The 25,008-nt window shown below is 39.7% G+C and overlaps 1 protein-coding gene, 1 long non-coding RNA gene and 1 other non-coding gene across 3 annotated transcripts; 2 read left to right on the plus strand and 1 right to left on the minus strand.

The window, feature by feature from the left end:
* The first annotated feature begins 1,593 nt into the window (after window positions 1-1,593).
* On the plus strand, window positions 1,594-18,381 carry LOC116220254. The gene is made up of 3 exons (XR_006152361.1): window positions 1,594-1,697; window positions 17,732-17,808; window positions 18,259-18,381. It is a non-coding gene; the product is annotated as an uncharacterized LOC116220254 (long non-coding RNA).
* LOC116220402 lies at window positions 5,527-5,602 on the minus strand. The gene has a single exon (XR_004163642.1). It is a non-coding gene; the product is annotated as a small nucleolar RNA SNORD59 (small nucleolar RNA).
* Window positions 18,382-18,447: 66 nt separating the features above from the next.
* Window positions 18,448-21,817, plus strand: LOC122128501 (zinc finger protein OZF-like). Its single transcript, XM_042707560.1, has 2 exons — window positions 18,448-18,596; window positions 18,840-21,817. Exons 1-2 carry the CDS (start codon window positions 18,458-18,460, stop codon window positions 20,057-20,059), a joined length of 1,359 nt encoding a protein of 452 aa, XP_042563494.1. The 5' UTR covers window positions 18,448-18,457; the 3' UTR covers window positions 20,060-21,817.
* The last annotated feature ends 3,191 nt before the right edge of the window (window positions 21,818-25,008 follow it).

Raw genomic sequence — 25,008 nt, forward strand, 5'->3', positions numbered from 1 at the left:
AAATGAGTGGGGAGCGGACAGATGCATCTCCTGCAGGGACATCTCTCTGGAAAAAATAAATCAATTGGCAAATGTTACAAACAACTCAGCAATCCAGCAAAAAAAATAAAGACATTGTAAAACAACCAAACACAATATGCAACTAAAAACAAGAAAGATGCAGACATAGAGAGTACACAACAGGAGAAATATAACATGCCATACATACCAAAATGTATGCTAATAGTATTATGCGTGTGTGAACGAATACATGCAGACATGTATAGTTTACATCAGGACACAACACAGCAAAAATAGCATGTAGCTAACGTTAGCGAACTTGCTAGCAGGCTTGCTAATTTACCAGACAAATACATAGGCAAGCCAATAATTTGGAAACGTACAAAAATGCATACCAATAGTATTATGCATGTGTGAAACCATCCATACAGATATGTATTTACATAGTTTACATTACGAGCACACAACACAGCAAAAATACCATGTAGCTAACTTTAGCGAGCATGCTAGCAGGCTGGCTAATTTGCCAGAAAAATACATAGGCAAGCCAATATTGTGAGAACATACCAAAGTGCATACTAATAGTATTATGCGTGTCTGAAAACATAAATGCAGATATAGATACTTACATGTCATGTCTAGGACACAATCCAGCTGTTCCAATTGTGTCCATGGGCAAACTCCACGTTTTGTGTTGAATGCGCAAAGCCTGTGCTCGGAATGACTTCTCTGGCGCATGGAAAGCGCACCAGAGAACCTTCGGTTACGCGTGGACCAATCACACCGTAATATTATTCAAAGACAGGCAATGGGCATACCATTGTAAACATGAGAATGAGTACTATTGGATAGAATATGTGTCAATCAGTTTGTAGTAACTGGATTGGAGAAACAGGCATTTTGAATGCGGTCATCTGTTACAGGAAGTGGTTGGTTTGTGGGCACTAGACATGAAAATTACGGTAGAACAAGGAATAAAATGTACTGTGGCCAATAAAAACTACACAGTTTCGTAGAAGAGATATATGGCTTTGATTATTCAGGTATGTTTTAAAAAAATATATATTTGTCATGGCCACGAGGAGCTCGAGAAGATTGAGATCATATGATATGGGAAATGGAGGCATGTTTTGTGCTGTGATGTGAGTACATAAATAAACCACAATAATATCCTCAGGTAAACTATTCAGTGTCATCATTTAGTTGTTTGGATAGATAACGATTTTTTCATGGCAGATAACAAGACATTTTGGCAAAGATAGCATGTTTAAATGGACGATTAGTTTGAGGAGGCGTCAGGGGGTGGGGCACAGCAGGGGGCACACCACGTTTTTCTTTTGGTCGTTTCTAATGAACTGTTGAACACAGGCATTTGATATTACGTGTGCCTGTGGCAGTTTTAGTGCTTTTTCAGAAAAAAAGTCTGTTTATGGTAAAATGTTTTTTATTTTTGTGGCTACATGCACGTAATTAAGATGTTATCAGCCCGGTTGCGCCGATGCTCCCGCTAGGGGGCGTGTCTGAACTAACAAGTTAAGAAAACACGGGGCTAATAAGGGACTTTTATTTTGAAAAATCGTAACCGGAAGTCGCTCGAGCTCATTTGCCTATAGTTGCTCACTGAACGCTGCTTTAATAAGTTTTACCTATTTCACTGCTGCCGCGACAGCTCCAACCCATTGAAACGGAGACGTGTTGTAAGTAATAATTTGATCAGTATAAGGCCGTTTTAAAACATGTTTGTTTTCTAAACCGTCTTTTTCATACGTGAGTGATGGTGTAAATAGTTTTAGTTCGCTAACGAGCCGTAGTTTGTACTATATAGGCTTGCCTACTGTTAGCTATGCTATGTTAATACCCCATTAACCTTTACTCTGTCAGGTTTAATCAACATTATTCACCTTGTATGGAGTCGATGGTAGACTCATAAACCACGCAACACAAAACGTTATAGTCTAAGAAATATTGAATCATCAAGGGGGAAAATGAAAGGTAAGGGGAAAATGTGGATCTCCTGAGCACTGGGACCAGAGCCACAAGTCTATGGTCTGCACGGCAATAGTTAGCTTCTTTGTTTACAGCTTAGTAGTGGATGTAAGTCCTGTTTCCTATTCATTTCAGACATGTTTGTGCGTCACTGACGAACTGTAAGTCTGTTTTCTTGTCATATGAATGCACGCGAGAATTCCGTAGTGTAATGACGTTGTTCGGTTAGCAGTTTGTATGTTAATATGTGGAGATGATAGTTATGTGTCTGGCTACTCCAAAAACAGTTGTGGCGACTTGTTACTGATGTAAGTGGGTATGTTAGACCTGTTTCATATATGTCACCTTCCTGGTATTATTATTTCTAGCGTGAGTAATGATTCTATTCCGACCTCGAGGATGCACGTTAATGGCATCATAGTAATAATTCTAAGCTACTTAAACAGATGTGAAAGACCTGTAGCTGGCAGTATAATTACATAGTAACCACCACTCTCCTCCTGTACGGTGGGCATCTGTGTTCTCCTGGATGTTAGAGAAACAGGGTGCTCAAAATGGACTGTTTTCAGAAAGAGAAATTGGATGGTGGTTATGGGTGATTATTATGATTGACCCGTCTCGTCAACAAAAAAATCCGAAAATCAGTTAGGATAGTAGTGGTTCATGCGCTGTACAGCTGAACAAGGCTAATTAACTTTGCATTCTTGTATAGCAGCAAATTCAACCTCATTTGGTACATTTAAATTTGTAATCACCTGACACAGTGGAAGTAAGGTTGTTAGAAAGATGGTTAGAAAGGCCAGAGACTGTAGCGGATTGCCTGTGCGCATATGCGGAGATCTTTTTTTGGCAGCCACACGTGATTAGGTCAGTTCGCGGCAAATCACCAGAGGAGTCTGCACGGCAATAGTTTGCTTGTTTGTTTACAGCTTAATAGTGGATGTTAGCCCTGTTTCCTATTCCTTTCCGACATGTTTGTGCGTCCCAGACGAACTGTAAGTCAGTTTTCTTATCATATGAATGTACGCAAGAATTCCGTACTCTAATGACGTTGTTTGGTTAGCAGCTAGTATGTTAATGTTTGTTAATATGTGGAGATGATAGTTATGTGTCTGGCTACTCCAAAAACAGTTGTGGCGAACTGTTACTGATGTTAGTGGGTATGTTAGACCTGTTTCATATATGCAGAGGTGTAAAAAGTACTGAAATGTTGTACTCAAGTAAAAGTACAATTACTTTGATGAAATTTTACTTAAGTACAAGTAAAATTACCCATCTAAAAATCTACTCAAGTATCATTTAAAATGTACTTTAAGTAAAAGTTACTTAGTTACTTTCAACAACTTGATGGGGGCCGCTCCTATATAGTGCAAAAAAGGACAAGGAGTCATAAATCCAATACAAAAACTAGTTATTTTTAATTAAAGGAGAATCTTTAGGAATATAGGTGCAATGACATTAAACATGTTAAACATTAAACATGTCAACACAACATTTAAGAACTTTTGGGAGGACATGAACCACATGACAGCTAAAATAAAAAGTTAAAATGCCTCTGCCGCTGCCCCACTGTAAACTTTGGTTACTTTACTTATGTCCACCTTTAGAACAGTAGTCTACAAACTTCTTGTTGAGTTTGAGCAGCAGCTGATTTTCAAAGTGAGTAGAGTTCATCCGGGCTCGCTTTGCATTGAACAGCAATCCAGCACAGCTGAAGAGTCGCTCGCAGGCGGCCGAGGCAGGTAGGCCAGTATTGAGTTTCCGGGACAGTTTTTTGATATTCTGAAAGGCGTTCAGCAGATCCATATTGACTGAGACACAGGCTAGGTACCCTTCTAACTCCCCTGTACCTTCTGACCTTTTGGACTTCATTGAGGAAAATAAATCATCTTCATCTGATGAATGTTGTCCGACTTGCTCCAGCCTCCAACATCTGGTCAAGGTGTTGTCTGACATAGACTAGACCTGTAGAATGACAAACAACATTTCTGACAATTAAGTATTGAGCTGCTATCAAGAGTGCATCATAACACAGAAATAGCTATAAATAGCTACTTGAGATGACAGACCTACAGTATACCGAATTATAGCATTATTTTCTATTTCTACATGCATCACAATTCATAATCCTCAATTCTTGCTAACCGAGACCCCTGAGCATGAACATGAAAGACCTGCACGTTGCAAAGCCACCACTTATCTGACTAAACATCGTGATAAATTCCAGATAACGACATATACATTGACTTGTCCAACTGTCTGACAACGATGGTGTGCGCATTCACGTTGCTCTGTTTCAAGGCATGGGAGCCAGCCAAATGATTAGCCTAATATCAGTTTATGAGGTGTATTTCATTGCTGATGACTGATCTGCAGTCTTTAACACAATATGAGAGACTGAACATAATAATGCTATGACCTGAAACGAATGGAAGACAGGAATGGAATTATTATTAGTCTATTGGATGACGGCTGTCGACGTTAGCATACTCAGGGCGGTTGCAAGTGCTAGCCAAAATGAGGCTACTAGTGCCATGAAACGCATATTTTGCTTAATGGAGCAAAGCTAACTAAACGACAAAAATGCTGTCTGAACTACTAATGGAAAGGGACAAATACTGTACTTACCAACACATGCTTGCGCAGATTTGAAGATGAATTTTTATAAGCAGAAAGTTCCGACTGGCGGGTTAGGCACAGTTTACACAGCATTATATAGCTGTTGCCTCTTTTACGTTGGAAGGCAAACTGCTTGCTGAGACGTGGCCACGGGTTTTCTTCATCTTCTTTAATTTCAACTGGCGGAAAGTTCGGTGCTTCAGCTTGTTGGTTGACCGCAGCTTGTTGGCAGTCCGCACTATCATCTTCCTCCATCTCTATCTCTCGTGACTCGGCACCGGTGCCTTGCATCGACTCCATCATCCACTCTATGCAGCATCCACCACTGCAGCGAGAATTGTCGTGCGCGATTCCTACCTTGAACTATGTTTTTTTTTTTTTTACTCAGTAACGGATGTAATTTCCAATGTAGCGAAGTACAATACTTCAGTCAAAATCTACTTAAGTAAAAGTAAAATTACCGATTTCAAAAACTACTTAAAAATTACAAAGTACACAAAAAAACTACTCAATTACAGTAACGTGAGTAAATGTAATTCGTTACTTTACACCTCTGCATATATATCACCTTCCTGGTATTATTATTTGTAGCGTGAGTAATGATTCTATTCCGACCTCGAGGATGCACGTTAATGGCATCATAGTAATAATTCTAAGCTACTAAAACGGATGTGAAAGACCTGTAGCTGGCAGTATAATTACATAGTAACCACCACTCTCCTCCTGTATGGTGGGCGTCTGTGTTCTCCTGGATGTTTGAAACAGCCTCTCCCTGGATCTTGAACTTCTCTGCAGCGGCCAACTGGGCTTACTTTGACAGATCCTCAATCTTTTGAAGATATGAGAAGAGCAGCAAAATGCTTAAGTGACACCCTTTTGGGAGTTGGAATCATTACCAAAATCACATTTAATCCCCGGATTCCCTCTCAGCACAGATCCATTTGTCTTCATCAGACTCAGAAGAATGAAAGTCGTGCTGTTCAAGCATCACAAAGGGCAAGACATCTACTCATGCTTTGTTTCATTCTAACAATATTGCGAGTGAGGGCAGCTGAAATACCAGAATGGAATAATGTAATGCAACATCCATATTTTAGGATGGACTTTTCAACCGTGTCTTAACTGTGATTACTTGTCTTACCTTAGCCTCACCAAATACAATGTAGGTAGCTGAAGCAGGACTTTTGTACACGTCTAGTTTGGTGATGATGATGTTCTTGGATTTGCAGATTGTTACCCTGGTAACACCAGTCACCTGGCGGAGACCCAGCTTGGACATAGCCTAAACTATAATGGAGGGTAGAGATCAAGGGAAAATGCAACAACCTCTAAAACATTCACAAAGTCCTGTGCTACACGTAACCACAAACTTGGGACTGCATTTTTGTTATAGAGGGGGGTCGGGAAATGTGTTATCACTGAGGGGCATCCGCTGAGAATGGGAAAGAATGGAGACTTGGATATCCAGTTTGGTTATTTGCACTTTGTATTGCGTTCACACAATTAAATGGAATGAATTGTAGGTGGGTGTATGTTTGTATGTGTGTGTGATTGTGGTTGTGCGTGTGCAAGTGTGATTGTGCAAGTGTGTGATTATGCAAGTGTGTGGTTCTGAAAGTAAAGTACAAACAGAATATACATTAATCCACAACCCTGTAGTAACATTTAAATAATAATTATACAGGGAACTAACTAACTAACTAACAATTCAACTTCTTAAGTAATGACATGCTACTAGCTTAATCTAAATTAACAAGGGCATGTACAATAAAAGAAAGATCGCTCAAAAGTTAGCATAGGTCAACTTCAACAATAGTACCTGTATAATAGCAGCTTATACTAAGCTAGTTCGCTAACTGTGCCATCCTGCAAGCTTAATTAAATTACATAATCGTAACAATTATGAGCAAGCCATAACTAAACTATAACAACACATAATAACAAGGTACAAAGTCAACTTACTTCTACATGGACGCACACGAGTTTCAATGTTCAAGTGCAACGTTCAACTAGGCGAAAATATGCCCAACGTTAACTGCCACTCCATCTAATTATGCCGTGCAGCAACAAACTAAAACTATACCGTGTGGAGTGAAGTCACATGACCCACGCAATTACCATATATGGTAATAAACCTATCTACTGGGCAACTTAACAAATAGTTCCTATGGCCTTTTTAACAATTTTGCTTCGACTTACTGTGTCTAGTCCATCCTTTCTTGGCACTAAAAACTACAGTCTTGTTTCAACAGTGCCCTGTTCTCCAATCGAAACCTTGAAGTTTCAAAATAAGATTACAATGACGGTCACCATGAAAATTCTACAAATTGTCCGCAATCACAAAAGACACATTGCAGAGACTTTAGATAAGCTTGACAAGAGAAAGACACAAATTATGAAGTTTAATAGCATGACTAGCCCACTGCAACACACACTGCAACACACCAAGTACATTCTGCTTTGTTTAGCTTTGCTGACTGGCTCCTCATGAATTTAAGTAGCAGTTGCAAGCTATGAGAGGAAGAAAAGTGCCATGTAAGTTTTCTTCAAATACCTATTAGTAGATGATATGTTTTCATATTATTTCATATTATTTCATATAATTTTTTTATTTATATTTTATTAGTGTTCAGAATCTCACATACACATATTTCAATTTTTCAGATTCTGTGTATAAAGAGAAGTAAAAGAAAAACAAACAAACACATATATAAATAAAGAAACAAAAACAATACCATAGTAACAAAACTAAAAATAAAGCAGGGAGAAATCATTTTCCATAGAGTAAAGAAATACAGTCAGGCCATTTATCTGTGACATAGTTGCACCACTTTTGCCAGTGCTTAAGAAATGTTTCCATTCTTTGGTTAACATGAGCTGTAATCTGCTCCATTCTGTAGATTTCTGTTACAATGTCTCTCCATGATGTAATTGTAGGACACTCTGGCAATAACCATTTTCTGGTAATAGTCTTTTTACTGGCCACCAGCATTGCATTTATCAAGTGTCTGTCCCCTTTCAGCCAACTTTGAGGTATATTTCCAAGGTACAGAATCTTAAAGTCCAAAGGAATGTCCTCGCGAAAGATGTCGCTGTAAAGCATTGTGTACCGCCTTCCAAAAGTTTTTAATGATGGGACAGTCCCAGAAGATGTGGTAATGGTTTGCACTTTGGTGTCCACACTTTCTCCAGCAAACAGGAATGTTATCGCTATAATGAGATGTCTGAGATGGTGTAATGAAATATCTTATACAATTTTTCCAGTTAAACTCTCGCCAGCTCATTGAACTAGTACATTTCCATTGATACCCCCATATTAATGTCCATTCTTCCTCAGAAATATCTATCCCAGATTCCTTTTCCCATTTTGCTTTAATGTATGCTGTTGAATGAGTTTTAAGATCTAGAAAGCGTTTATATATGGCTGATATCAACCCTTTACTGCAATTTGACTTATATGCTCTTTTAAACAGTTCTATGAGACTGGAGTTTGCCTCTGTTACCTTTTTAACATTTTCGTTGACAAAATGCCGCGACTGTAAGTATCTAAAGAAGTCCTGTTTCTCTAACAGATACTTTTCTTGAATCATTTCAAAACTAAACAGTATGTTTCCATTCATTTTATTGCATAAAGCTGTTATTCCATTATCTCTCCATTTTTTGAATCTGGTGTCCATTTTATTTGGTGTGAAGTCTGAGTCATATCCACACCATTTAAGGGACAGTAGATCTCCTTCTAGTTTATATTCTCTAATGATATTTTTCCACACCTTAACAGGGTTTTTCCTGGGTCAAAATGGGTCTTCGGTGCTCCAAAAAAAAATTTGCGCGCTGCGCGCGGAGTCTGTGTTGCCATGTCACCTTATTAGCTTACATTTTACCATTTCATAAATAATGAGGATATGCTTCAGGAAATCATTTTGCTTCCACTTTAGATTAAAATAGATAGGCTGATACATTGACAATAGTCCAAGCCCCATGGTGCTATCATGTATGGTTCAAAGATTATCAAGGTTTACCTCTTTACATATATATGCAAACTACTGAAATGTATATCAATAGAATCTAGAACTAACCAGTGGTCAGAAATGGAACACACAAAATATAAAATTCAAGTTTATCTAGTATTACTATTAGGGATGCACCGATACCAGTATCGGTATCGGTGCCGATACTTCGTTAAAATACTCGTACTCGTACTCGTTTTGAATTGCCGATACCAAGCACCGATACCACTCATCAGTATTTCACTGCATCAAACTGGCCGGGCTATGCTGACACAAAATGTGATTTATTGTCCTACCTGTCCTACCACTCTCTGCCAGACTAGTAAGTAGCTTATTTGCCGTCTTGTGTTGCATTTGCTTGATGTTTGACTGTGTTAGGAAAGTTTGTCATAGTGTCAAAGTATTTCAGTATACAGGTTTCGCTAAATTTAGCTGCTAGCATCTCGTTAGCGATTAGCAATTCCGTTGAGCTGCCTTAACGGCGATTTGGGCTCATTTAAGATAAATGACGACGACAGGAGTAAGGCACAGTGTAAGATCTGCACTGCTACGGTGTGGAGGGGCGGAAAGGAAAGTACTTTGTTTAACACAAGCAATTTGATTAAACATCTGAAGACACACCATAGTGCTTAGTACACAGCGTTCACTGATGCTAGTGGCGCAAGACAGAAGCAACCAATCTTAACTGACGTCTTGCAAAAGAAAAAAACGCGCACGCACACACAGAGAGAGAGGTAGAGAGAAAGACTGTGCCACATAGGTTAAGTGATTGTTTGTGTACTTGAGCAGGAGATTCTTCTGATCCTTTTGTAACTGAAATGTGCTCTTGTGCTAATCTAGTAATAGTTCTGTTCACTTTTTGTTAAGCAGACTGTGTTGTTAACTATGCAGCAAATTGAATTGCCTTTATCTGGTTATATTTGCATTTTGTCTCATGTGATGATATTGTCTGTTTGAAGGCTTTTTTGTGTGTTAAAACCAGAAAGCTCTGTTTATTTTTGGCTTGGGATAGCCTTCTGTTGATTTTGTACTATAGGCTTGACATAATCTGCAGAGGATAAAATAAAATCTGCCTCCAAATTAATTGCACTTTCATGGAGACCAAATCTAAGAAGTATCGGTATCGGTACTCGGTATCGGCAAGTACACGAATAAAAGTACTCGTACTCGTATCGGTTTGTAAAAAAGTGGTATCGGTGCATCCCTAATTACTATTCATTTTTATTATACAAACCTACATACCATTCTTTTTGTTTTTATTATTAAAACTGTCCACAAATATGTTTAATAGTGTGTTTAACTTCTATTGGCCCACCAATGGAGGCTGCGTTGGAAATCAAACTTTTGCCAGCATTTTGAGTGGACATTTCATTTGCATTTGTACAGGTGTATTCGTGCACGTCGGGCTGGCCCTCGCAGCAGAACGACAGTTTACAACCGTACCGGTTTATCAATGATAATATTAATATTATTATATTTGAGATGCAACACAAATCTATCCGCTCTCCTCCGAACGAGCTGAGCTTTCATTGATAAACCAATGCGGCCCGCGGTCTACTGGTACTCGTTCAAACGGGTAGACAAATCAAATAATAGCCTACACCTGTGTAGGTCCTCAACATAGCAGATATTTTAATACATTGAAAGCCATGAATACTGAAAATGGAATGTTATGTTCAAAATCACCGCCGACTGATGAAGTCCGGATGCATACGCAAGTTGAGTGATTGGCAGCTGGCCGCTCTGTGCATTCGCGCACCTCACAGTTGCGTATTGTTCAGACAAGAAGACACGCTTATCAACTCGATTACTATTGATCAAAACAGAACGAGGTTTCGGCTGTAGCCTATACTTGAAACAAACTATTGAGACCATATTTGCTTACATGCATTGCACGCGTGATGAATTGCGGCTTAATGGTGTTTTGAGCCCTCACCGTCGACTTCAAGGCAGCAGCTCACCCACCCCCTGAGCGAAATAATTCATATCTATAAATAACAGCTCACCTTTATCTTTTTAACCAGATTTGTAAACAGGTCGCGATCAATATTTTGCAGTACGACGGTGAGGGCTCAAAACACCATTAAGCTGAATTGCGCCATGAATGACAGCTTTTTTTTATTTATTTTTTATTGCAGACTTTTTTTTTTTGCCTTAGGCGCGTTTGGGATTTGTTGTAGGCGCTCGGGAAAACGGCTTAGGCGCGCGCCCAAATTTTCTCTATGCAGGAAAAACCCTGCTTAAGGGTCAATTTGACCCATGGATTATCAGAACTGTTTATGTAGTGTTGCAGTTTAGAGTCAGCTATGATTGCTTGTATTGGAATGGGAAATATTTTTTCTTCAATGTCTTTCCACTGTGCATTATACGAAGGATTGCACCAGCATATTATAGTTCTTGTCTGGGCGGCATAGTAGTATTCCTTGAGGGATGGCAGACCCCATCCTCCCTTCTCCTTTACTAACTGCAGTGTTTTGAGACGAACCCTTGGTCTCTTGCCTTGCCACAAGTATCTAGACAACATTTTGTCCCATTCATTAAGCTGGCCCTGAGTAACTTCTATTGGTAGGGTTTGAAATAGATATAACAATCTGGGTAATATGTTCATTTTAATAGATTGTATTCTTGAGCTGAAACTAAAGAAAGGTACGAGGTTCCATCTTGTGATATCTTCTTTGATTTTTTTATGTATAGGTGAGTAGTCATATTCTGATAGTTTTGACAGATCTTTTGGAAAAGTTATGCCTAGGTACTTAAAGGATTTGGCTTGCCATGACCATGGGTATTTGCTCTCCATTTCTGATGTTGGATTATAGTTATACGCTAGCACTTGGGTTTTACCCACATTAACCTTATATCCTGATAATTGCCCATATTTCTCAAGTGCCAGCATCAGCTGGGGCAAAGAGTGTGTTGGCTGGCTAAGATAAACTAGTACATCATCTGCGTAGCATGCTAGCTTATGCTCTCTTTCCGCAAGTTGAATGCCTCTTATTTCTCTGTTTTGTCTTATATATTGGGCTAGTGGTTCAAGGAAAAGTGCAAATAATATTGGTGACCATGCACAGCCCTGTCTTGTACCTCTTTCCAGGGTAAACCTATTTGATAAATAACCATTGACCTTGACCCTTGCCGTAGGGTTATTGTATAATGATTGTATGGTTTTAATAATCCTGGCATGGAAACCAAATCTATGAAGAGTTCTGTAAAGAAAATCCCAATTGACGGAATCAAAAGCCTTCTCAGCATCTATACTAATTACTATTGCTTCCATTTTGTGCTTTGCTATATGATTCATAATATGTAACGTCCTTCGTATATTGTCTTGTGTTTGACGTTGGTGTATGAAACCTGTCTGATCGTTGTGGATCAATTTAGTCATAAACTTTTCAAGTCTTCTGGCCATAATAGAAGTGAACATTTTATAATCTATATTAGGGATGGGCATTCGATTAAATTGTCTTAATCGATCGTCGGGAGAATTAACGATCGATTTTCGATTAATCATTAATATTTTTATATTAAAATTCACTATTTATAGGCTATATTAAAATGCAGTGAAAATAGAAAAAACACAGCGTGTTTCCTCATTGAGATATTTATTACAAGATGAACAACTCTTGTGGCAGTTAAACTTACAAGATGGACAACTCTTGTGGCAGTTAAACGTTATCCGTTCAATGGTTACACTTGAAAATATGCGCTGCTGTACTCTTAAGCAGCGGAGCCGACAGCTAGAAGCCGGTGCTCATAAACACAACTGACCTTCGTTTTTTTTTCTCTCTAACTAATTAATCTCACATTTTGAAATTCATTCATCTAGATTCATCGTGATTAAAAGTTTGTTTTCTTCTAAAGACTAAATCTTATAAATTAACGAGTAATCACTTCATTCATTATTTTAGACACTGTTGTTTAATTGTATTTTGTTCGTGCTCTCTCGCCATCAGCCAAGGAATGTATGCGAGACACAATGGTGCCCCTCGACGGTAAATCGTAAGAATTGTCCCCTGAAGCAATTCGAATCACCTCAGTCAGCCGTCTTCAACTATGTTGATGGGCCGACAGTCACCCGCAACCTAAACTGCTACAGCGTTGGTAACCTTTTCACGGACTGGTCTAGTTAATTTCCTAGAGAAGTCGTGGAGTGTGGGTTGGCGACCATCTAACCTGGGACTGCTTTCTGTCGGTTGCTTTGCATTAAGGTGATAACTTAAACACGAGCTGCTTCTGTGATAGCTACATTCAGCTTGACAAATGCTACATACAACTTTAGTTTTGTCGATTGTTCTGTCATTTTGCCTCTTAAACAGAAACTTTCCGCCCAACAATCCCTCAGCTCTCTCCATCTTCAACTACCGTCTCGGTCTCTTCTATCTAACTGACTGCAGACAAGGGGCGGTTTCGTGCCACGGGTCAACGCGCACCGGAAGTAAACAAAGTTGCGTTAACTGCGTTCAAATATTTCATTGCATTAATCTCCGCCACAATAATCTCATAGAATAACGCGTTAACTTTGACAGCCCTAAAATAAATAAATTACACGCACACTACGCAACAGAACATGCATTAGTTTTAATCGATGAAAAAATAATTTCATCAAGGAAATTCTTAATGATCAATTAATCGATCGTCGATTAATTATGCCCATCCCTAATCTATATTTAAAACAGATATTGGTCTGTATGACGCACACTCCGTTTTATCTGTGCCTTCCTTTGGAATGGCAGAAATAATGGCCTCCTTCCAACTAGGAGGTGTTTGTGCCTTTTCCAGGACCCAGTTTAGTGTAGGAAGTATGATAGGAATCAAGTCAAAAAATCCCATATCACTTCCCGGAGGTGCATAGATATTGAGTAAGTTATTATATTTCCATCTATATTTCCCTTAACTAAAACATACATACCTCCTTATCTTTGATTTCAGATATTTTTTCAAAATTGACCTGTTTAGAAATAAGAATGGCTACGCCTCTCCTATGTCCTAGCTTATATGATGAGAAAAACAAGTTAGTAAGTCCATTCTCTTCAGTTTTTCGTGCTCCTTATCATTTACGTGGGTTTCTTGTAAATATACCACATGTGCCCTCTCTTTCTTTATTTTAGTTAAAATTTTAGAGCGTTTGATTGGATTTAACAGCCCGTTAACATTGTAAGAAATTATTTTAACCTCGTCACTAGCCATAGATTAAGTCTATGCATCTTTATGCTTAAACACATTTCAAATGATTTACTCCCTGAAAAAACAACAATCAAGAACATTTTCACACAATAAAACAAAAAACACAATAACATAGATTTCAAGGCTGAGGTCCTGAAATGACCCTTAACTAAGCTAGAAGGAACGTCTAGCTTGGGAGGAAAGCCTATCCTTTTCATAGGTTGAGGGCCTCCGCTGAAATTTCCCAAAAGGGAGAAAAAAAATCTTTGTCCATCAGTGCAAAGGCTAACTTAAGGTCTGATCCCTCCATTATACTTTATATTTTTACATTTGTCAGGGAAGGGAATATACTTGTGTTTAGATAGTGATTTTTTTTTTTAATTGGTACAGTTACCACCGTTTTACAGCATCTTCCGTCCATTCACGGGTCCTCCGGCTCTTGTTATTTGTCCACCCGTCACCGTCCTCGGGCTTCCACTCTCTCCCATGCAGTGCGAGACAGCTGCGCGGCTAAATCCTCCTTCAGTTCAGCCCTGAACACGTTGATGGGAAGTCCTCTGTTCTTCATATCTGTCGTCGCTTCCTCTGCTGATTGGTAGAGCTGTGTCCCTTTCTGGTAGTGCACTCGCAGTTTGGCTGGGAATGGAGTCTGGAAGCGAATACTGTTGTGTTTCAAAACTCGTTTTGCCTCGGAGTATTCCTTGCGCTTCTGTAGAACTGCTGGGGGATAATCCTGGTCAAAAAATATCTGCCTCTTATTGTTCATAAGCACTTTTTTCTTCCCCCATGCTTTCCGTAGGATTTCTTCTTTAGTCTTGTATCTCAGGAATCGAATCACTATTGACCGTGGCTTGTCTTCCCCAGTAGGTTTAGGAACAAGTGCCCTGTGTGCTCTCTCGATATCAATTGTCGTTGCTTCGGGTATTTCCAGTTTATCACGCAGGAGCTTTTCCACAAACTCCACCATTGATGTCCCCTCTGCGTCTTCTGGTACATTGAACATTCTGATATTTTTCCGTCTGGATCTACCTTCTAGGTCTAGCAGTTTATTCTCCAGCTGGGTCACTTCTTTTATCAGTTTTGTTACCACTTGTTCCATATTCTGGGTGCGGTCTTCTACCTCACCAACGCGATTCTCCACTTCCTCAACTTTTTGGTCAACTTTAGTGAGTTCAGATTTGATGTTGTTCAGTTGTTTATTCATATCTTGACGAAAATCCCGATTCTCCTCTAATACTTTAGCCAGGCTAGCTGCTGTGCCTTGATTTGAGCTAGCATCTCCATGAGGTGAGCTAGAATTTACTCGGCCAACTAACTCGGTTTGCTGTTCAGTACCTTTTTTTCCTGTTGTTTCCCTTGTTCTTGATTTCGGCCCCGACATTTTGACCGTGTATAAGTAAAAAATAATATTATTTGAATATTTTTGGGGCGAAATATATTGATTTTTGGAGGAGCTGTCAAAAGGTGTCCGGGTTTCTAAAGGGGTCCGGGCGACGTCATAATGGCTTTCGAACGACTCTTGAGTGACAGTTGCTCTACCAACGCTAGCATTACGTAACCCGGACGCCTTTAGGCTATCGGTCAGTGAGACTCAAGAGTCGTTCGAAAGCCATCAGCTACTTTTAAGTCGCTTAATATTGTTGTACAACGGTGGAATTGCTAATCGCTAACCAGATGCTAGCGTCTTAACCTAAGTACTTACTTACAGGAGACCGGCAGCCAATATTAAGCGACTAAAAAGTATGTGATGGCTTTCGAACAACTCTTGAGACTATCTGACTGATAGCCAAAAAGTGATAGCCAAAAGTCCAGGTTACGTAGTGTCCTTTTAGGCACAATATTAAGAGACAGCTGTAGTTTTAGCTACACCTGCCTGCCTGTATCCTGTAAGTTAGCACATTTCAACAGGTTTCGCCGCTAGCATCTCGTTAGCGATTAGCAATTACTCTGTTGTGCTCTATAGTTAAAGGTGCTGCAAACAATTCCCTGTTTTGTGAAAATGTAATTGTGGGTGCCGTCAGATATGTCTAATAATCACAACACATTAAGGACTTTCTTAGAGCAACACAACGAAGGAATTGCTAATCGCTAACAAGATGCTAGCGTGAATTACTTTGATACTATAACAAACTATCGAGTCAACAACTTTCCTAACACTGTCAAACATCAAGCACATGATTGTTTTGCTTGGTTTCTTGCAGGTAAAATACAGACAAGCTGGTCTCAGGTAGAGAAGTATAATAGCGTTATTGAGGTATTTAATGCAGTGCAAGTCTGTCACTTCGGAAAAAGTGTCCGGGTTACGTAATGCTAGTGTTGATAAGGCAACTGTCACTCAAGAGTCGTTCGAAAGCCAATATTACATCACCCGGACCCCTTTTGGCACCCGGACACCTTTTGCCATGACAGAGCTGTGTTCTTAAGCAGCCATTCGCTGTGCTGACGTCACCGGAACTCCCTATTTCATATAATTTTCATTCACACAAGACATCACAAAACAATCTGAAGTGTTCAACAGCAACATTTACCAAAAACGGCACTTTAGCGCTGACCATCAGCACGAGTAAAAACATAAAATTGAAACATGAAACCTGAGCTGAGCCTGCTGTGTCTGTGCAGAATCCTGTTTCTCCAGGTCAGGCACAGACTCGTCGCTGTCTGATTCAGTACCAGACCCTGTTGAGCACCCAGAGAACCCGGTTCTAGTAGGCAAACAGCAGCCAACCTGTAGCACCCTCAAGCATTCCACTGAGTAGAACATGAACATAGCCTACAATTCACATGACCATCAGAATAAACATGGAATTCTGCAATATTGGGGACGAAGGCTGATGTGCAATGCAAGTAGTGTAAGTAGATCGTGGATGGAATAGGCGTCACTATAGGTTTCAGATTAACTAATGATAAGAACAATGTAATTCAAAAAAATTAAATAATAATAATCACCCATAACCACCATCCAATTTCTCTTTCTGAAAACAGTCCATTTTGAGCACCCTGTTTCTCTAACCTTTGGGCAAACACTGAAAATAGTTTAAAAAAGCTTTTGTAATCAAGTGCACTTACAAATACTTTAGGAGTAGAGTATAGAAAGCATACATACCTATGGACATAAACCTCTTCTTTGTGAAGACATCAAGTTGTAGAACCCTGCAATACAAAAATATTTAACGTGTCTACATGTCTCATTAATTATTAACTCCACACTTGGTGAAAAAATTGTTTCATGCCATAAAGTGTGACTGTTTTAGTCTCTCACCTGTGGGGTTCCTCCACTGCCCTACCCCCCCCCCCCCCCCTCTGAAATGATGTTGAAATGAGAGTCCTCCTCTTTCTCTGTCTGGTCCTCTTTCCACCAACAAGATTCCTTCTCTGTCTTCATCTCCTACTACTGTTTTTGTGCCTGTAACTATGAAATACAATAGCTATCCTTACCATTGATAACATGATTCATGACAATGTGTGTGTAAATTCTAAAATCATGAATTGTACAAAGCACTTTGGGATTGATTGTTGCTGAACAATTACAAGAAAAAAGTATGGACTAATGTGACAAAGCTGTGGCAGGTGCTTTGATCAGTGTACCTGGTAAAGTGACCCGTAGGTGCATGTCAAGAAAATCACTGAATCAGAGAAAGATATAGAAACTTAAAGGTACAGGTACACTTTTGGTCAAATTCAAGTTGCTCTTCACGGTCCTCTAGCTGTCTGTTCAAGGTGTGTCCTCAGAAGAACTCTGGTGTTCTTATAATCTTGGCCCTGCAAATGGGAAACAATCAGTGCCAGTGTGATTTGATTGGCTGTAGAGCTAAAATATCACCAACCTCTTGCCAATCACAGACTACGACTTTTAATGCTTAACATTAGCAAAAATAAATATGTGTACTAATTTGTATTGCAAAAGGGTAAACCTTGGTAATCTTCTCTCTTTCTCTTTTTACTTGCAACCTCTTTCCCAGGTGTCTATCCTGTCGTATAAAGAAAAAGATTAAAGGTGCAGTACAAGAACAAGTCAGCAAGCATCTCTGAGAGAATTGTGAGTAAATAAACGATTTCTCTGTCAGTCACAATAGATGTACAGGCAAGGTTTAGTTGGAGGCCTGCCAAAGAGAACGTAAGAGTAAGGTACATAATCTCCATCACCGTTCAGTTCACACATCCACCCCACCCCCCTGCTACACTCCTTTGTGTAGTCTCAGCAGGTTGAGTTATGGCCATGCCCACCCGAGGGCCATCAGATGTGTAAACGGTGCTCAGAGACCTGCCCATAACCCTTTGTCATGCTAGTTTGCATTCCAACAGCTCCTACAGCTGATTGGCTAGGTTTGAATCCAGGAAGCTAATAGGTCAGACAGAAGAAGCATTATATTAACACCACAGAGTCAGATGAACTCACATTTTTAAGGCTGGCCCATGGATGCTCTGGAAGTATACTGTATGTATAATTCACCAGCAGTACAACTATACTCTTGTTCTTCCTTTGCAGATTTTCACTAGATCGTTGCATTGAAGGATAGTTTGAACGGGTTTCTTTTTCCAAAACAGAACTAAGGTCAGAAATGTCTGGATTTACTGAACCATCACAACCGCTCATGTCAGTGAAGAAGGAGATAAAAGAAGAAGAATTTGATGATTTCCTACAAGAGTATTTGTCTGCAAATCAGACAGTGGAAGAAAACCCTGGAATGGAATGTGAAATCAAGACTGAAATGTACACGTCACCCACCATGACCTTGAAAGAAGAAAAGTATTCACCAATGGAAATTACAGATGAAGAAGAATTTGATTTAAGTGAATATTGTCACTATGTCTCTTCTCCTACAAGTAAGTTGCTGGTTTATCGTAATGTATATTTTACAATTTTAGAGAATGTATCTCTGTTAACATTTACATGTAGTCTCTAGGTAGACACTTTTATCCTAAGTCACTCCCAAGTGATGTACATTGCTAGCAAATTAACAATATATAAAAAAAATATCAAAAATATGCATCTGTGTTGTAGAAATGACATCCCGGATAGAGGAGAAGAGTGAATTTTATTACTGAACTTTTTTTATAATGTTATAGGAGACATTCAAAGGATCCAGTCTAACAAGAGAAGGAAAACAGAGGAAAAAAGAAACAAAGACAGATGTCACAATCGCTCACACCTAACCGTACATATGATGAAGCATACTGGAGAAAAGCCAGTTCAGTGTTCTCATTGTGGAAAGACCATTAATTATATATCTAGCCTCAAGGAACACCAGAAGATCCATACTGGGGAAAAGTCACATCAGTGTTCTCAGTGTGGAAAAACCTTTCGTCTCATGTCTGACCTCAAGAGACACCAGAGGATCCATACTGGGGAAAAGCCTTATCATTGTTCTCAGTGTGGAAAGGCCTTTAACCTAATGGGTAATCTTAAATCACACCAGAAGATCCATACTGGGGAAAGGTCTTATCAGTGTTCTCTGTGTGAAAAAACCTTTAGCCATATGGGTAATCTTAAAACACACCAGAAAATCCATACTGGAGAAAAGTCACATCAGTGTTCTCAGTGTGGAAAAACCTTTAGCCATATGGGTAATCTTAAAACACACCAGAAAATCCATACTGGAGAAAAGTCACATCAGTGTTCTCAGTGTGGAAAAACCTTTTGCCACATGTCTCATCTCAAGACACACCAGAAGATCCATACTGGAGAAAAGCCACATCAGTGTTCTCAGTGTGGAAAGGCCTTTAGCCAAATGCGTTCTCTCAAGAGACACCAGATTATCCATACTGGTGAAAGGCCACATCCGTGTTCTCTGTGTGGAAAAACCTTTAGCCAAATGAATAATCTTAAAACACACCAGAAGATCCATACTGGAGAAAAGCAACATCAATGTTCTCAGTGTGGAAAGGCCTTTAATCAAATGTCTAGTCTCAAGAAACACCAGAGGATCCACACTGGAGAAAAGCCATATCAGTGTTCCCAGTGTGAAAAGGCCTTTAGCCAAATGTATGATCTTAAGGAACATCAGAAGATCCATACTGGGGAAAAGCCACATCAGTGTTCTCAGTGTGGAAAGGCCTTTAGCCATATGTATTCCCTCAATACACACCAGAAGATCCATACTGGGGAAAAGCCACATCAGTGTTCTCAGTGTGGAAAAACCTTTAGCCGTATGTTTGATCTCAAGACACACCAGAAGATCCATACCGGGGAAAGGCCTTATCATTGTTCTCAGTGTGGGAAAACGTTTAGCCTTATGTGTAATCTTAAATCACACCAGAAGATCCATACTGGAGAAAAGCCACATTAGTGTTCTCAGTGTGGAAAGGCCTTTAGCCAAACGTCTCATCTCAAGAGACACCAGAGGATCCATTCAAATTATGTGCTGCCCTGCTAATAAATGATGGAGTATCACTTACTGAAATATTTATGATAAGATGAGTTTAAAAAAAATGTGATGTACATGATGAAGTATTATTTTTTCATGATTGAATACATTTGTTTTTCTAAAGTAAGTGTTTTTCAAGTATGTGTAGATGGGGATGGGGTGAAGGGGCGTGTGTGTTTTGGTGTAAAATATATAATCGACAATCAGCAGTTTTAGATATATATTCCTTTACCAGCGCCTCATATGAAGATTCTCTACAGCTCAAAGATGAGTGTTGAGTGTCAGAGATGGGGGAAGAAAGAAAGAGGACAGGGGGAGGGGGGAAGGAGCATAACATTGTCATTGAAAAGGGTAGACACACACACAAACATGACTACCTCGGGAAAACAGACCCTGCACTCACTGTAGTAACAGGGTAATGGAGTATGAGTTACTTTTCCTGACAGAATGTAATATAACAACATAAGGGAAACCTACTTCTCAAGAACAGAAAACATTTGCTCTGGGTTGACATAAGTAAAAAGAGAAGAAAAATGATCATTCCTCCTGGGTGAAACAATGCATACATCTTATGTCCCAGTATCTACACTCCTGCCACATATTGAGATAGAATACCATATGACTATCAATAATAAATAAAATATTAACATTTATTGTTGGTTTTTTATTTCCCATTAGCTGTAGGTGTAGCTAAAATCTCAAAACACATCAAGAAACATACACTAGAAAAAACATCCTTTGTTCTGACCATACACAGCAAATATCAGGTCTTTAGTTCATTAATGTTGATCTTTTTGTTAGCTACAGAAGCAGAGCATTTTAAGGTTGATGTTAAACACCAGTTAACCCTTAGGGTAAAGGTAGGTTTTTGTTAGGGTATGTTTACATTTGATTTAAATAAAGAAATATTTTACTTCATTCCCTCATGTTATTATTGCTGTCTTCTGTTCTGCTCTGCTGCTAAACTGGTACAGCAGGTTTGACAGCTGCAGTCACCTTATTAAGTGTAACATTGCTCAGTACCAGGAAGAGGAAGTCATCAAGGCTCATGACACTTTGCTGTATTAATCATCATATTTTATACTTTTGAGGAGGGAAGATAATGGGAATCCAAAGCATTTGTGTTGATTTTGACGCCATAAATGAACGCAATACTTTCTCCAAGGGGGATTACATAAGTGGACGAATTACTGTAGAGGTTTCAAGTCCAACAGGGATCCAGTCACTCACCATCAAGGCAAAGGGTAAAGCGGGTGTGCTCTGGAGTGAACATCACCATCAGACCACAGTTGTACTCCATGATAAAGACAAATATTTTTCCCAGGAACAGTACTTACTGAAGGAGAGCCAAAGTCCCGATGGTAAGTTATTAGTATGCAGTCTTTTGTTATTGAAATAAGAATGAATGTACCTTGTACAATTATCTTATTATTAAGTTAAATCAGTTAGGATTTATGGTAGATCCCTGTAACTTGGATATGCTGTAGTGATAAATAAGAAAGCTAATCAATTAAGTTTTGTAGGGTCATGACATTAATTTATTTTATCAATAGAGTTTGTTCTTTGTGGTTCTTGATAATGTATCTCACTTTAAGAGGGGCTGTTGATCTTGGACGTGGAAGGCATGTGTACCCATTCACATTCCAGGTTCCCAACAAGTAAATTACTGACCTAATCTGACTGAATCTGTGTCTGTGTGATTCGCTCGCCAACTAAATTTGCTCACTCTAAATCAGTGGTTGTCAACAGGGGAGTCAGGGCCCACAAGGGGGCATCAGAGAGCTGCAAGGGGGCCTTGGGTGATGGGAAACTTTAAAACGAAGAGTCACTTTCAAGTGAAGTACACATTTGTACAAAGAGCTTTTTTATATATACACTCAAATTAATTTCTATTTAAAGTAAGATGAGATTGAGTCATGAAACATTTGGTAATCATAATTTGTGTTTTAAGTGATTTTTTGGCACCTATAAACTTTTAAACTGACAAATATGGAAATATTGATACATTAGGATCCTTAGAGAATGCTATAATTACAAACCTTAAAACCAGTAATGTTTCAACTAACATACATAATACAAACAAGTTAATATTATATAACACTTGCTATCTGTGGATGTATGGGAATAGGAAAGAAGAAATTAAGGATTCAGCTTGTGAGGCTTGTACAGCTTTGGAACACACCTGCTGAGAATGACTGGTATGACCAGTTGAGTTGATGATGCAAGGTTTTCCACAGTATGTTGCCAGTATAAATATATAAACAAAACATACAGTACCTCTGAGTACAGCGTTGAAAGAATGCTCTCCAAACATAGTCCAGGTTTGTTAAAAATCATATTGGAATTGAACGTCAATGTGTCTCGTATAAGCCATTGATAAACTAGTCTGAAAACACGAAATGGTTCTCAATTGTAATATGCGCTGTTCATATTTGACAATGTAGAGACATGCCATCGTCCTTGAAAGGTTGTCATGGGAAAATCAGATACAAACCATTGGCCAAACTGAAGAGATCTATGCACGTTCCGAAGAAAGCTGAGACACACTTCACCTTTGTCTCAAAGGCAAACATGGCAGATCCTGGGCTAATGGTAAGGATTTTATATTATGGATAAATAGAATATGCAGATTTGAATTGGTAGCATGAAAGGTGTGGATAAATTATGATATTTAACAATAAGAATGTGCCTAATGAGCCTCAACCCAGGGATTCAAAGTTAAAGGACCCTGTATGAAAATTTTAACAATTGCTTGAGAAGCTTAAACCAGTGATGACTTTATCAGAAATATAATATTGGCGGAATGAATTAAATATCTAAGGCACATCAAGACCATTTAAACATTTAGCATTCTCGAAAAGCCAACTATTTGCATTTTTACCATGTAACAAATAAAGAAGTATTATCATCACCGCTAAACAGATGTCAATTCTCATTCTAATGCTGTGCTCCATCTGTGTCATATGTTGATATGTTATCAAAAACCTGAATCAAACATTTAAAGCTCACACACACAGTACAGCAGTGTATCAAACACCTTAACAAACATTTAAAGCTCAATTTAAATCGATGTTTGGATCATAATAGCTGAATGTGCCAGCCGAATGTACCATGTAACAATTGCACAGTGCCACAGTGGTTTAGCTGTTCAGTAGTGAGACGGCGAGGGGGAAGAAACTGTGTTTGTGTCTGGAGGTTTTGGCGAACAGTGATCTGTAACGTCTACCAGAGGGGAGGAGTTTGAATAGATTGTGTCCGGGGTGTGAGGGGTCTGCAATGATTTTTCCTGCCCGTTTACTGACTCTGGAGGTGTACAGGTCTTGGATGGAGGGCAGGTTGGCACCGATGATCTTTCCTGCAGACCTGACTGTTCTTTGGAGTCTATTCCTATCCGGTTTGGTGGCCGATCTAAACCAGACAGTTATGGAAGTGCAGAGAACAGACTCAATGACTGCAGTGTAGTACAGGATCAGCAGCTCCTGAGGCAGGTTGTGCTTCCTGAGCTGGTGCAGGAAGTACATCCTCTGCTGGGCCTTTTTGATGATAGTGTTGATGTTGGGTTCTCACTTCAGGTTCCGGGAGATTGTGAATCCCAGAAACCTGAAGGATTCCACAGTCAACACAGTGCTGTTGAGCATGGTGAAGGGGGGCAGTGCTGGGGGGCTCTTCCTGAAGTCTACTGTCATCTCCACGGTTTAAAGCGTGTTCAGCTCTAGATTGTTGTGACCGCACCACAGGGCCAGCTGTTCAACTTTCAGCCTATATGCAGACTCGTCATCATCACGGATGAGGCCGATGACAAATGTGTCGTCTGCAAATTTTAGGAGTTTAACAGATGGGTCTCCTGAGGTGCAGTCATTGGTGTAGAGGGAGAAGACCAGTGGGGAGAGCACGCATTCCTGAGGTGCACCAGTGCTGACTGACCAGGTGCTGGATGTTATTTCACCCAGCCTCACCTTCTGCTTCCTGTCTATCAGGAAGTGTGTGATCCACTGACAGGTGGAGGTGGGCACAGTGAGCTGGGTGAGTTTTGGTGAGGAGGACTTCTGGGATGATGGTGTTGAACGCCGAGCTGAAGTCCACAAACAGCATCCTGGCATAGGTCCCTGGGGAGTCGAGGTGTTGCAGGATGTAGTGCAGCCCCATGTTGACTGCATCATCCACTGACCTGTTTGCCCGGTAGGCAAACTGCAGAGGGTCCAGCAGGGGGCCTGTGATACCCTTCAGATGGGTCAACACCAGTCTTTCAAAGGATTTCATGACCACAGACGTCAGGGCGACGGGCCTGTAGTCATTCAGTCCAGTGATGGAGTGTTTCTTAGGGACTGGGATGATGGTGGAGCGTTTGAAGCAGGAGGGGACTTCACACAGCTCCAGAGATCTGTTGAAGATCCGTGTAAAAATGTGGGCGCAGGCTTATCAGCTTACCAGCTGATCAGCGCAGGCTTTCAGACCGGAGGGTGACACACACATCACTTTCTGTGAGGACCAGCTATATCCAAAAGAAATCATCTGAAGGGGCTGCTCACTTTTTGCCAAACCACACCTTTATTTCCCTTGGGTATAAAGTGTACAAATAATAGAGTAGATTAAATCCGCAACATCTCATTTCAAACCTGATTCCTGCGTCCTCCTACATTGTCAGTTCCTGCAAAGAAACACACAGATGTAAATTAATAAGGCAGGGGTTATTTGACCAACTGACAAGTTTGTAAAAAAAAGGGCAGAAGGGCAGAAAAACTGGCTTCAGCAGATCAGAAGAACAAAAGTCATACTGAAATTACTAAAATTGCACATTACTGGGGAAATAATATTGGCCATAGCATGTATAATGTTTGAGAACAAGCTTACCATGATGGCATTGACCCGTC

Source organism: Clupea harengus, chromosome 4, assembly GCF_900700415.2.
Source record: "Clupea harengus chromosome 4, Ch_v2.0.2, whole genome shotgun sequence".
NCBI lineage: Eukaryota > Metazoa > Chordata > Actinopteri > Clupeiformes > Clupeidae > Clupea > Clupea harengus.

Excerpts from the sequence above, each read along its gene's own strand:
- LOC122128501 (XM_042707560.1), top strand. The coding sequence starts at position 18,458 with ATGGAATGTGAAATCAAGACTGAAATGTACACGTCACCCACCATGACC. Across the intron at positions 18,597-18,839 it reads CTATGTCTCTTCTCCTACAA|GAGACATTCAAAGGATCCAG; the intron begins GTAAGTTGCTGG and ends ATAATGTTATAG.